At 41.9% G+C, this 14,529-nt stretch overlaps 1 protein-coding gene across 2 annotated transcripts in view; it reads left to right on the top strand.

Moving 5' to 3' along the window:
- SLC12A7 (solute carrier family 12 member 7) overlaps positions 1-14,529 on the top strand; it is a 364,935-nt gene that overhangs the window by 301,430 nt on the left and 48,976 nt on the right. For both annotated transcript variants that reach the window (XM_089669464.1, XM_089669465.1), the window contains exon 19: positions 4,465-4,634. In XM_089669464.1, coding sequence (XP_089525590.1) covers positions 4,465-4,634 — 170 coding nt within the window. The remainder of the gene's footprint in view (positions 1-4,464; positions 4,635-14,529) is intronic.

A 14,529-nucleotide genomic window follows, 5' to 3' on the forward strand; every position in this document is an offset into this window, starting at 1 on the left:
TACCTATGATGCCAATTACAGGCCTCTCTCATCTTTTTAAGTGGGAGAACTTGCACAATTGGTGGCTGACTAAATACTTTTTTGCCCCACTGTATATTTTTTTTAAAACAGACACCCCAGTGAAATTGTTTTTGAAAAAAAATACACTTTTTTTTACTTTTTAATGCACAAAAACACAATATATTGGCCAATTATTTGGTAACATATAAAAGATGATGGTATACCGAGTAAATAGATACCAAACATGACATGCTTTATAACTGCGCATGCACCATGTAATGGCAACAAACTGCATACATTTTTAATATCCATAGGCAACGCTTTAAAAGCCTTTACAAGCTACCACTTTAGATTTTGCAACTGCTGTGTACATACCGACACAGGGTCAACGCTCGCTTACCTGTGGGGGGGCAAGGGTACTTTTTTTTTTTTTTTTTCTTTTTTAAGTTGTTTTGATTTTTTTAAATTTATTTTTACACTGTCCCTTTTTTTTCAAATTTTTTTTTTTGATCACTTTTAATGCTATCAGCTATAACTTCAATCGGCATTGTCATATATTCTTTTTTGGGATTGATCAGACTCTAGATATCTCCTCTGCCTTTACATAATCTAATCTCACCAAGATCGGTGTGATCAGATGCTTTCCCAATTTACAAATGGCGCTGTTTATATCCTGCGAAACTGAAGTGATGAAATGCTCGTAGCTTCCAATTTCTTAGACTATAGAGATGATTGGCACCATTCCGGTCTCCAATCAGCTCTAGGGTCAGCTGGCAGAAACACCGGCTTCATTCTCTGGTTCCCCCGATGGCACGGGACTGCCCAAGAAGGCTGTGGAAGGCAGCAAGGGGGGACATCTTCTCCCACTGCTTGTAAAAGCAATCCTGCAGCTAATTAGCCACTAGGATTGCTTTTACATTAAAGCTGATCACCTGCTGAAAAAAAACTATACCAGGACGGGTTAAAGGCTTGGACCTTCAGGTGATTGGGCACTGGAAAAGCTTTAGGGGACAGGCCCCCTAGGTGTCTACCCTATAACTCTGCCCCTCTCCAGGAGTCCCCAGTTTTACATAGTCTGGTTGAAAAAAGACACATCTAGTTCAACCAATAAAAGGGAAAAAAAATTAATACAATTCTATATACACAGATCCAGTGCTAGTATCTGAAGGTAATGAATGGACTTTTTTTTTCGCTCTTAGCGTAACTAGTTTCCAGATCAGGGTAATCTTTTGTATAACTTTAGGAGCCATATCCAGACCTCATGGCATGAGGAAGACCTTTAATGTTGCTTTGGGCATTGGATCCTGCATGGGTGCTCACCTTGGCACTTGGTGCAATGCATTTGGTAAATCACAGGGTGCTAAATAGGTCCAAGACTATAGTCCATCACTATGGAACCCAGTGCCTGAAGACCCCGTGACCGGTGAACCCTGGACTTTATTTACAGTTCAGCATTGTGGAAAAGTAATACAGAGTCACCCTGTATCGCTGACTGTTACTGTAAAAATGGGCCTTTGTTTGGACTGTATTCACCTTAAAGCATAAATTTTTCAAACTTGGCACTGAAATGCAACCAGAGTTCAGTCTCAAGTAGATGATCAGGTGTTAGATCACACCATCGGACACGCTTTACCACCACACCCACCTAAAGCCCTTACTCTAGATTACTCAGGAGTTTTCATTTTGCATGGAATCTGCAAGGTCAGGAATTGCCTCTCTAAAACGTGGGGAATACATGGCATGTCAAGCTTCAGTGATAGGGAGACCTTGTAGATTGCCAGCTCGGCGTTCCCAAGGTGTGGAGACTAAGCCCCAGCTTGCTTCCTCATTAGGGCCCCTGATGGTGGGTATGAACTTGCAGCAAGCTTGGATCAGGTTACGGCCCCCAGGTATGCCCAGCTGAGGATGCGGAAACAAGCATGTGCAAAGTACAACTACAGGATAGAGAAAGGAAACAAGCCAAGGTCATGGCAGGCGGCATTCAAGCACAGACGGTAGGCCAGGGGTGCTCACCCTGTGGCTCTCCGATCCCTCTGTTGGGGCCCTTGACCTCAAACCAGGAAAGAGCATGCCCGAGATTGACAAACCATTGATTGCAATCTGGGCTTCCCAACCCGCCATCCCAGAGCATCAGAGTCTGCAGTGGAGGAAGCAGCCTGGAGAGCTATTCCAGCAAAAGTTGGTAGAGGGAAAAAAAAGGTCACTGTATTAAACACATACACTGCGCTTTTGCAGTGGGCATATTAGAACCTATTAAAGGGTTATATCAACTGTTAGGCTGTTTTGACATCCGTGGGTGCAGCGCAGCTTTCCTGCGGGTTAGCTGCACTGAGCCATAGATTTCTATTCTATCCTGCGGGTTTGGTATACTTTGAGAAAGTGCACCACGTCTGCAAGATATAATACAAGTCTAAGGCAAAGCACAGCTAACCTTCTTCTGTTTTGCATTTGGACAGTAGTGGCGGCAGGGGTGGCATGTACAGAAAACAATCCTATTTTCCTCTTGCACACTGCTAAAAACTGGATCCTCCTCCTCTCCCTCCCACTGGCATTCAGCAAGTGCAGGAGGAAAATGTTCCTTATTCTATTCAAAATAAAAAATGTAAAATTCTGAATCATTTTATTTCACTGTGGCCTATGACCGGTTACCAAGTGTTGTATTCACAGATATGTTTGTCTTATATGTTTTGGGGAATAATGACAGTTTCTTTTATGGACTCTTTTATTTGTGATTTATATGCTTAGGGTTTAACATTGTATTTTGTTACATTTATTTGATAAGTCTATAATTGTTGGATTATGTGTAGGTTATTTTAAACCCTTAATTGTAGTTAGTTTTGGAGTAGTGCTGTGTCCATTCCGTGGAATAGTTTTTTATGTAGTTATTCACATAGCCACTTGTTAGGGGGTGGTTAATGTTTATAAATGTTAGTTAATATGAGCAAAGTTAATATTATTTTATAGCAATAAAAAAACTGACCTACTCTAGGTTTCAACACTTTATTATGTCAAAAACTAAGTGAGAAAGTAACTGAGTTTTGGCTTTAAGTATATTTAATTGGGTAACATGGACTAGCCCGTTGCTTCACAAAACTGTGTGCGGATAGGAATATGAATGTTGCCATATTATTATGTGTTGCCGTTATTAGCGATGTCATGGTTAGGCCTCTTGCACACTGTACTGATGTTTGAGCATCTGCTTTTTCTAACGTAATTTCACACTTATGTTTGGGTGTATTCGCATGTATTTACCCGCATTTGCGCATTAGGGCATATGCATGCACAGTGTATTTTTAGGGGAAATTCATTAATATTTATGCTCATATGTGCGTATTTGTATGCACAAACGCAGCATAAATTACTGACAAAAAATGCTGATTTTTTTCTTTAACTGGGGAATATGCTGCACTTGTTTACGCGCCTGTGTGTAAAGGCACAATGGAAATAATTGGCTACATTTTACCTCCGTTAAAAAAAAAACCGCTGTACTGAGCTTTTCCAAGCTGCAGTGTGCAAGAGGCCTTGTTCTGACTTAGTGTCTGCTTAGTGGGTCATTAACCTGGAACCAGTCCATATGATAGGAGATGCCAAACTTGACTGCTGCATTTTAACTTTAGGTCAGTGACTCACTATGAAGAATCCCTGGATCCACGCAAGAAACTTTTTCTTAAATTCTTTATTTGGGTTTTTACAGTCATATACCAGATTTGACCATAATACAGTGAGGTGTTAACGTCAGCAGAAAACCTCAAAGTGGTATTAAAGGTTCAACTTTTTAAAAATAAATTACAAACATGTCATACGTGCCTGCTCTGTGCAATAGTTGTGCACAGAGCATCCCCAATTCTCTTCTCCTGCCGTCGCTCATGGCTCCTCCCCCTTGACCAGTGCCCCCAATAGCTAGCTGCTTGCTGTGGGGGGCACTGGTGCATGCTTGCTCTGCAGCTCGGCTCTATGCGTCCATAAGACACACAGTGCCGTAGTTTGACCCCACCTCCTGCTCTCTCCTTATTGGCTCACTGGCTGTGATTGACAGTAGTGAGAGCCAATGGCTCCCTTTGCTGTCTCAAGTCAATGAAGAGAGGAAGTCCTGAGTAAGCTGAGGCTCCTATGCACATTGTTGGATCAAGAGGGGGCTCAGGTGAGTAGGGAGGCTGTAGCGGGAGCAGCACACAGGTTTTTTTTTCTTTCTTGCATAGAATGCATGAAGGTAAAAAAAAACCTTACAACCACTTTAATTAGCAAAAATATCAATTGGTTTGAATACTAGGAGGCATGAAATATATAAACCAGCAAACTGTAGATGGATATTCTGCTAAGAGATATCTTTGTATATTTACCTAGATAATATATGCATATTTTAGAGCTCTGGATTTATTGAAAAGCACAGTATCTTTTCATTAGATAGATGTAGATGAAATATATTAGAATGTAATCTAAAATGTATTTTTTGTGTTCCACCAGATACAGTGCGAGATGCTACAACAGCTCAGCAAGCATTACTTGTGGCAAGGAACATTGATTCATTTCCTGCCAACCAAGAGCGTTTCAGTGAGGGGAATATTGATATTTGGTGGATTGTTCATGATGGTGGAATGCTAATGTTGCTTCCTTTTTTACTACGCCAACATAAAGTAAGTAGTTTTCAATGTCCGTATTATTCTGTGACATGGAAACTTGTACTGTGTAACAGTACCTTGAAAAAAAAGCACTAAACTCAGGTGAATTTGCTTAAGATACTCTTTAAAAGGGTGGGCACTGACCTATACAGTGTTGCATGATCTTGCTTCTTTTACAAATGCATTTAAGCTTTCTTTTTAAAGACCAAGTATGAACTAAAACATAGCCACAATCATGTAAACACTTATAAAACAAAAGTGTACAAATTGATTCTGACCTCGCAGGTGGCAAGTGCCCTTTTGGTACCTGCATCCTAGAGAACTTAATTTTCCTGGATTATTCTTCTAAAGCTTCTATCAATTTTTAATGGGTATACTCAGTTGGCAGAACAAATGGCAGTTCACCATGGCCTCTACATTTCAGCCAGTAATTGTCACACATTCTAGATCAGGGGTGGGCAAACTTTTTGACTTGAGGGCCGCAATGGGTTCATATATTGGACCTGGGGGCCGGACCAAGAGTAGATGAATGATGTGTATGTGTGAATTAATATAAATTGAATTAAAATTTGTAACATTAAATGTTTAGATTAATTTAAACACTACCATGCCATCCATAGTAAGTATAGTAATATTCCCCCATAGTAAGCATAGTAATTCATCCCCCATAGTAATTCATCCCCCCTATAGTAATTCATTCCCCATATTAATTCATCCCCCATATTAATTCATCCCTCATATAGTAATTCATCCCCCATATAGTAATTCATCCCCCATATAGTAATTCATCCCCCCTATAGTAATTCATCCCCCATATAGTAATTCATCCCCCCTATAGTAATTCATCCCCCCTATAGTAATTCATTCCCCATATTAATTCATCCCCCATATTCATCCCTCATATAGTATTTCATCCCCCATATAGTAATTCATCCCCCATATAGTAATTCACCGCCCATATTAATTCATCCCTCATATAGTAATTCCCCATATTAATTCATCCCTCATATAGTAATTCATCCCTCATATAGTAATTCATCCCCCATATAGTAATTCATCCCCCATATAGTAATTCATCCCCCATATAGTAATTCATCCCCCATATAGTAATTCATTCCCCATATTAATTCATTCCCCATATTAATTCATTCCCCATATTAATTCATCCCTCATATAGTATTTCATCCCCCATAGTACTATTCCCCCCCAAGTAGTAAGCCAAGTCCCCTCTGTGTCAATTTGCTTACCTTTGCTCCGCGCGTTCCTCTCGCCGAGTTCCCGCGCCGTTCCGGTCTTCAGGGCGGACTGTGAGAGGAGCCTAGCTCCCATCATGTTCGTCACGCTGCCCCGCCTACACACATCCTGACAGCCAATGTTTGCCTGCCCTGGCTGTTTTTTTTTTCTTATCACGCTCCGCGGGCCGGATTCAAAGGTCCACTGGGCCGTAGTTTGCCCATTGCTGTTCTAGATGTTTGATAGAGCCCATGCCTATTCAAATTTTAAAACTCTATACCTAACGCTACAGAGCACGTAAAGGCTTCAATGCCATATACAGTTGCTATCACACCCATATTTGACCGCAATGCAATATTTGTTATAAATTTATTTTCTCTGTGCATGCATGGGTTGACCTCAGAAATTAATTTAAATGAAGTACCTGTCAGAAGTTATAGATGTCCATTTGGAAATGTTTGTAAATGTCAGCATTCTCAAATGAAGTACACTATATTGCCAAAAGTATTGGGACACCCCTCCAAATCATTGGATTTGGGTGTTCCAATCACCTCCATGGCCATAGGTGTAAACATCAAGCATCTAGGCATGCAGACTGCTTCTAAAAACATTTGTGAAAGAATGGGTCTTTCTCAAGAGCTCAGTGAATTCAAGCATGGTACAGTGATAGGTGGCCACCTGTGCAATAAGTCCATCCGTCAAATTTCCTTGCTACTAAATATTCCACGGTTAGTTGTTAGTGGTATTATAACAAAGTGGAAGCACCTGGGAACAACAGTAAAAGGACAGAGTGGGGCTAGCGCATTGCTGATGCTCCCACAGTGTGCCAATATCGCCAACTGTCTGCAGAGTCAATGGCTAAAGACCTCCAAACTTCATGTAGGCTTCAGATTAGCACAACAACAGTGCGTAGAGAGCTTCATGGAATGGGTTTCCATGGCCGAGCAGCTGCATCCAAGCCTTACATCACCAAGTCTAATGCAAAGCGTGGGATGCAGTGGTGTAAAGCAAGCCACCACTGGACTCTAGAGCAGTGTAGATGTGTTCTCTGGAGTGACCAATCACGCTTCTCTATCAGGCAATCCGATGGACGTGTCTGGGTTTGGCGGTTGTCAGAAGAACAGTACTTGCCTGACTGCATTGTGCCAAATGTAACGTTTGGTGGAGGGGGATTATGGTCTGGGTTGATTTTCAGGGGTTGGGCTTGGCCCCTTGGTTCAAGTGAAGGGAACTTTTAAGGCATCAGCATACTGTTTTGGCGGTTTTTCTCTCCCACACTTATTTACTTGGTTCTATCGGTTATAAATACAAGAAGTGATTACAACCTTTTGCCCAGAACAGAATCAGGCCTTGTTGCCTCTCTCAGTTGTAGATTATTTCTAACCAATAACCACTGTGCCGAATAAAAAGAAAAAGGAAATCTAATTTCTTTATTCAGAAGAAAAAAATAGTTACTAATATCAATCACTTGATATTACATGAGAAAAAATATTAGATGTTACAGTATAGAGAGATGACTATAAGAAAAGGAAGTTATAGAAAAGAAAAATAGAGCATGGCTGATACATTGCAGACACCCTGATGTTGTGAGGTCTGGCTCCTGGAGGCACACAGGACAAAGAGAGAGCTTCTCCTTTGACCAAGCTGTTTTATGCACTTTACAAAAGACCATCCCAAGAACCACCCACCCAAGTAAATCACACCTTTATCTTCCAATGGGTGGGCTTCAGAGCAAGGTAGTCAAAGAAAAACAGAAAATTCCAGTTGCCTTCCCCCTCACCTCCTTTGAGTCTTTTGTTTAATCTCTCCCTCCCTCACAGTCACAGTAACATACATGGAGGTGTGTTGAGGTGATACAACAGATGGTAAATATGTTGCATAAATTGAGACCCTGAACAGAAGTTCACAATAATATTAAAATTATTATAGGCCCAAAATAGCCACCACATCTCCCCCTCAAGTTCATTCGAGAACTTATGCCCTCCCTCGATGATTTTGTACCCACCCATGACCACCCAGAAGGCCCAACCCCCCCACCACCACTGCGGCCTCCTCTTCTTTCTTGATCACGAAGGAACTCCTTATCTATCCTGAGTAAACAAAGAAGTCCTGGTGCCTCGGAGACCTCACATTCGCACCATGAATGCCTGTGCTGCGATGTTTCCTCTCCCCTCTGCCTTGGAAGGACGGAACTCCAACATCGATGGCGGGATCCTGATATCTTTAGTCCCGTATCTTGGGAACACTGTGCAAAGTTTGCAAAGATTGGATCAGACCGCGAAATGGCACTATTCAGCATGGCGAAAGATAGTTGAGGAAGGTCTAGCTTTTGCACCCTTGTCTCAAGAGATGACGTGGTGGTTGTTGTTTCTTCAGGTGGTGGTAGGGCAGGCCTCCAGACAATCATACATGGATACGAAAAAAGAGGAGAATGTTATTGGGGGGGAAATCAAGCGTGAAGCAGCTGTTTAGCCTTTAAGGTTGTTAACCATAGGGGGTCTTAATGTGGGCAAGTGAAGTGGGATCCCCACAGGATGCAGAGTCTGAGCAACAGCCGGTATTTACCAGAGCCCCTGAAGGTGGGGATGGCCGATGCTGCATGCTATTGTAAGGTCTCAGTTCCTGGGTTCTCCCCACCCACTCACAGAGCTCGGGGTGAAACTATAAACAGATTGAAGGATGTCTGCAGGAAGCAATTATAAGCCTGTGGATCCCCATTGGACTCTTGAAGCTGAGTCGGGCACAAATGCCACAGCCTTCTAATTCACAGCTCATTTATCTAAAAAAAAATTATATGAAACAAGGAAAAAGAAAGAAAGAGAGGAAAGAGTAATAAAAGCAAAAGCATAAACATAATGTAATCAAAATAAAAAAAAAGTACAGATTTAATGCTCCTCCAGATACAACTTTTATTTCACTTTAGGTTGGTAAAGAGCAATGAATCTGTATTCATACAAAAAAAATTAAAAATTAGAAAAGGTGGAAAAGAAAAATATATACTGTAGATAGAGATATATATATATATATATATATAGATATATATATAGATATATATAGATATAGATATATATAGATATATATATAGATATATATATAGATATATGCCTTGGAAAACTGTTGGTAACTGCATTAAAACCCAAAAAAATGGAAAAAAATTGCAGCAGTTACTTGAAGATAGACAACTCTTCCTCCATACTAGTAATCAACAGTATATTTGCAGGTCAGGTACACAAAAATGGAGGGAGTATAAAAGAAATCGGTTGAAAATACTTTTAGAAATTAGATAAACCTGACTGCACTTTATTACTCCAATTTAGAGGCTTCTCCCTAAAACAAAACAACAACAAAAATACAAAAAAAAACAACCTAAGAGGAGGAAAAAAAAATAAATAATAAACACAGGAGTTTCATTTTCCTGTAACTTTGTTGTTTTAGGGTCCTCTCTTAAATGTGTAAAATTCTTTTGTGTTTGTCTGGGTTGGATTAGACTCTTCAGAGAGCAGTTTTTGAGTTAATGGCCTCTAGGTTTCTCAAGAGGAGATACCTCGTTGAGGTACACATTCTTACTGCTTTGGCGTTCATTCGCCTGATGGTGATGCACATTATTAGTTGCATCAGGAAGAGCAACAGGGTTACATAAATCAAGACAACAACAGGGTGGAGTAAGATGTTTAGGAAAGCTGTGGCTCTAGGACTGTACCCAAATAAACCTCCCACCAGGATACCTTAGCATCTCCTTCTAATGCGTGTGTTACCTGGACTAATCTATTTTGATCATGGATGAGTCGAACGGTGGCTTGTTTCTCAGCATCTTTTAACACATTTAAAATCTCATCCTGTTGCCCAAAGTCCAATAACCAAGCTTTTAACTCTGACCCAAATCCCAAAGGAAGTTTCTGTAGGTGGATGGGGGTGTCAGGTTTGATATCAAGCCTTTTCTCAGGGGTAATAGGCGTATGTCCCTGTGACCCTGCTATATCTATGCCAAGCACAGGAGAAGATGTACAGTAGACTCCCCGAGGTAATGTGCCCCGCTGAGTACAATTTAATCCGTATGTCGAATATACGGCATCACTAGACATTTGATACCAGCACCAATACCCTTGCCCCAAGTATTTTAAATAAGGTTGGGACAATTCTTCAGCATCCATTAGACATGACCCTTCTTTGTGCCAGCATTGCGGTCTCATGATCCTGTTTTGTTTCCCTTGACATAACACAACCCCTTCCTTTCTCCAGCACCCATCAGTATCAATCATCTGAGGATGTCCAGACTCATAAGCCATCAGATCATGATGTATTCGTGGATGTAAAATGGTAGAGTCCGATAGGATAGTACCCAGATTGACTGTGGTATATGCACAATGTTCAATCCCTGCAACTGGAATCAGGGATGAGACAGTGCAAGGTTTTTACAGCCATGGAACTGAGTCATCCACCAATCCATATGACTCATAGCAAACTTGGATACTACCGTACCTGCTTGTTTTCTTAAATTGAGCGGAAACTAGATCATTACTTGCAACACAAAGGCATGTATGGACAGTATTGATTGTAAATCCATGGCCTCGTACTGTTTGTTTTTAGCATCAGTTCTAAATTTTAAGATTACAGTGTTTGTATATTTAGCAGAGAGAGTCATATTTGCCTTTTCATACCACACAGCTTGATGGGTGTTACTAAAATTTAATTGCAATACCACCTTCTTCTTTGACAGGTAGTTAAGTGGATGTGTCTCCCTATTATAGGTGGGATGTTTAGTGATCAGGATCTCAAGTTTTCCCTCAGCAGGATGAAAACACCGGTCTGCTAGTGACCCTTGTACAAGCTCAGGGAAATCATAATAGTACCTCTTATGTTCTCTTTTCTCCGAAATTGAAGGTGATGTAAACAATATACCACCCCTCATAGTTCTCTCCCTTGGGATCTACTGAATATAATTTGCTATTTTTGCATTCTACCTTCCAGGGGTCTGACACCTTTGTTGAGTTTAAGGACACCACATGGGTCTCAGTATCAAGATCTACAAACATTCTTTTTGTAGGTTGACTATCATTTGATCTTTCAGGAAAAAATCCTGGGATTAGGCAGTCTACATCCTTGGGGTCCCAATTCCCTTCACACAAGGCCATGTCTTTATCTAGGTGATATGTTACATACATTATGGTATCAGGGCTATCTTTCACCACTCCCTGTATTCGTACCCGCTCACCAGGACTAGTCTTAAAGAATGCAAGTTTGCAAAGCCTTTCGAATATATGCCCCTCTTTAAAGTCCCCAGTGGATGTATGAAAGCTGTAAGGGTGAGGATCAAGGCCGGTGGTATGTTCTAGGAAGCACCCCTCAAAATCCATTCCTGCTATAGCATGGATGAGTATATACCCGTGAAAGTACATTGGGTATCTAGGGAGTAATTGTCCTTGTTTGCACTCTACCTTATGGATCTGAGTGTGACTTCACCCCTCAGGTTTTATTACCCATTTACCATACTCAGGTGGAATCCAGGGTGCAATTTCTGCTCCACGGTAGAATGGGGATGGCTTCCCTGGGGCTGGGGTTCTTTGAATAGTAGCAGGAACACCCCAGATGATTAAGCTTACAACCAGGGTAGACAGGCTCATTCCACTCGACTTTTTAAACATTCTTTTGGACTTGTTTACAATGAGAAGCATGCACCCAGGAGAGTTTTCCCTCTAATTTCACTGAGGTGGGGGTGGTCAGCAACACCTGGTAGGGACCCTCAAACCTGGGTTCTAGTCCTTTTCGTTGAAACTTCTTGATCACCACCCAATCTCCAGGCTGTAAGGAGTGAGATTCACCATCAGAATTTGGATCTGGAATAGAAGCGAAAACTTGGGCTTGCAACTTAGCGAGCTGTTTGTGTAATTCCTGCACATACATCTTCAATGAACAATGCATTAATGTCTTCTCTTGTGGAAAAAACAAACCTGTCATTGGGGCTCTCCCGAACAATATCTTAAATGGAGATAGTTTTTCCGGACCTCTGGGTGTATGTCTAATGGATTTCAGCACCCGGGGGAGAGCTTGCACCCAAGTGAGGCGTGTCTTTTCACAAATTTTGGCTAGTCTATTTTTAATCATTCCATTATACCTTTCAACTTTCCCTGATGCCTGCGGGTGATAGGGAGTATGGAATTTCTGTTCAATTTGGAGTCCTTCCATAACCTCAGCCATCACTTGGCCTGTGAAATGGCTCCCTTGATCAGACTCTGTCTCCATCAGGCCATACCTGCACACAATTTCCTGCAACAGCTTCTTTGCAGTGACTGAAGCAGTAGCATTGGCTACAGGCCAGGCCTCTACCCATCCTGAAAACATGTCTACACATACTAGGACATATTGGAATTGCTGACATTTTGGCAATTGAATGTAGTCAAGCTGCAGTCTCTGGAAGGGATACTGTGCTTTGGGCAAATGCTTAGCTGGGGTTTTTACCAGCCTCCCAGGATTATGTATTTGACATGTTTCTCTCAGCAACAATGGTGAATCCTGGGGCTACCCAGTGAGATGTGATTGTAGAGACCATTACGCCTTTGGACAGATGAGAGGGGCCATGAGACGCCTCAGCCAAATATGGATACAATGCTGGAGGGGTACAGTATCTTCCATCCCCATGGGCCCAAAGTCCATCTGTTTCTTTACATCCCTGATCTCTCCACTTCTGCTTAGTACTTTCATTGGATTGCACTTGCAATTTCTTCAAAACAGTCAAATCTACCCAACCAGGGCTGTCAGAGGAAGGTGTGGCGGTGAAGATTTCTACAGACTCGGTACCAGTTAAAGCACCTGCCTTCGCAGCGGAATCTGTTTGAGCATTCCCAAGTGAAATATCATCTGTGCCTCTGGTGTGTGCTGCACATTTTAGGACTGCTATTTCATCTGGGAACCAAAGAGCCTCAAGGACTTTCTTAATGAGCTCACCATGTTTGATGGGCTTTCCACAGGTAGTCAAGAAGCCTCTGAGTTTCCATAGTTGGCCAAAATCGTGACATATGCCAAATGCATATCTTGAGTCGGTGTACACATTGAGCTTTTTCCCTTTGCCTATTATGCAAGCTTGCATCGGAGCCATAAGCTCTGCTACCTGGGCGGACTGATGCCCAGCTAGTTTTTGCCTTGGAATAGGATTTCATCCTTGGTGACTACTGCATACCCAGTAATAGGGTGCCCTTCTTCAGTATAGAAGCAGGACCCATCTACAAAAACAGTGAGGTCAGCATTTTGGATGGGGGTATCCCTTACTCTTTGTGCTTCCATGTAGTGATCTTCCATTTCTGCATTGCAGTCATGGCTTTCTATCTCATCCTGCAATGTCTCTGGTAGCAATGTAGCAGGATTTAAATTTGTGCACCTTTTGAGTGTAATATTTGTGGGAGTTGTTTCCAATAGGGGGTATGATATACCCCCTAGACCAACTCCCCTAATTTTATTTTGAACAGGGAGATTAACTTCACTGGATTTAAGAATGGAACGAGCTGCCCCGGTGTCTACTAAACAATTTAGGGTCTGATTATTCAGTTGCATTTGTACATAAGCACTTCCTTGCTCATTTTTTGAGGTTACAGGTAACACCGGAAGATCTCCCCATCACTTGGGGTCTCTTTCAGATTCCATCCCAGGCCGCAATGGCCTACTTTGTCTAGGAGCTCTACACTCCCTCTTGAAGTGTCCTGGTCTGTTGCAGTTGAAGCAGACAGGTTTCCTTTTCTGTTTTAGGCCAAGATCTGCACCGTTCGACTTATCAGTGACAATGCAAATCTTCTGAGGTTTCTGTGACTCCCAATCAGCTATATTTCTTTCAATAGCAGTTGCAAGTGACAACAAAGAGGAGAGGGGCTTATCTCTCCAGTCTGGATTTGCAGTCATTAATTTTTCCCTGATCTTTCCTCTCAACCCAGTAATGAAGCTATGTACCAACACAGGTGATAGGGCACTGTTAGTAATGTCCCCATCTAGACAAACCCTTTTCATTATTTGAAGCATATCACCCCAATTTGCATTATAGATTGCCTGGATGTCCAGAAGCTCTTTGGCAAATTTAATGGGATCAGTCCTTGGATGGGGGATAACGCTCAAAAATCCCTTCATTTCAGGAGTCCATGCTACATGATGCGTCATCTTTCCAGTGGAACTCCCACTGTTATAACTTACCTGCTCTCTTACGGGATATACAGATAGGTCATCTGAAAAAGATATCAACTGTTGATTGGTCTTTTGGGGTTCTGTCACAGAATCCCAGTAAGACTGGTGGTGATTGTTGCTTCCAGGTTGGGGCACTTTATCAAACTGCAAAGTGCCCTGAAGGGTGGCATTAACAGTCCCATGGTATACAGGTGTGTCCACGTTGGGTGTCATTTCCCTGTTAGAGTGACACCACACAGGTCTTTGCTGTGGGGTACTAGTCACGTGGGGGCGTAGAGGTACATACACAGTGTACCCAGTAGCAGAACTGCCAGTATTGCACTCAGCAGCAGAATTGCTCTTTAATTCCTCTCTAGGAGAGAATGCTGTCTCGCAGCCAGTAAATGGGGGATAACAGTATTTCGGAGGGGCAGAAAGTATCCCTTCTGACTGTATATGGTCTTTGGTACCAGGGAGACTTTTCTCCCTTAATGCCTGCATTCCCTTTTCCTGCCTTGCTGCAATGTCTCTCCCT

The sequence above is a fragment of the Staurois parvus genome, unplaced genomic scaffold, assembly GCF_062004578.1.
Source record: "Staurois parvus isolate SC_StPar_1 unplaced genomic scaffold, SC_StPar_1.0 ptg000077l, whole genome shotgun sequence".
NCBI lineage: Eukaryota > Metazoa > Chordata > Amphibia > Anura > Ranidae > Staurois > Staurois parvus.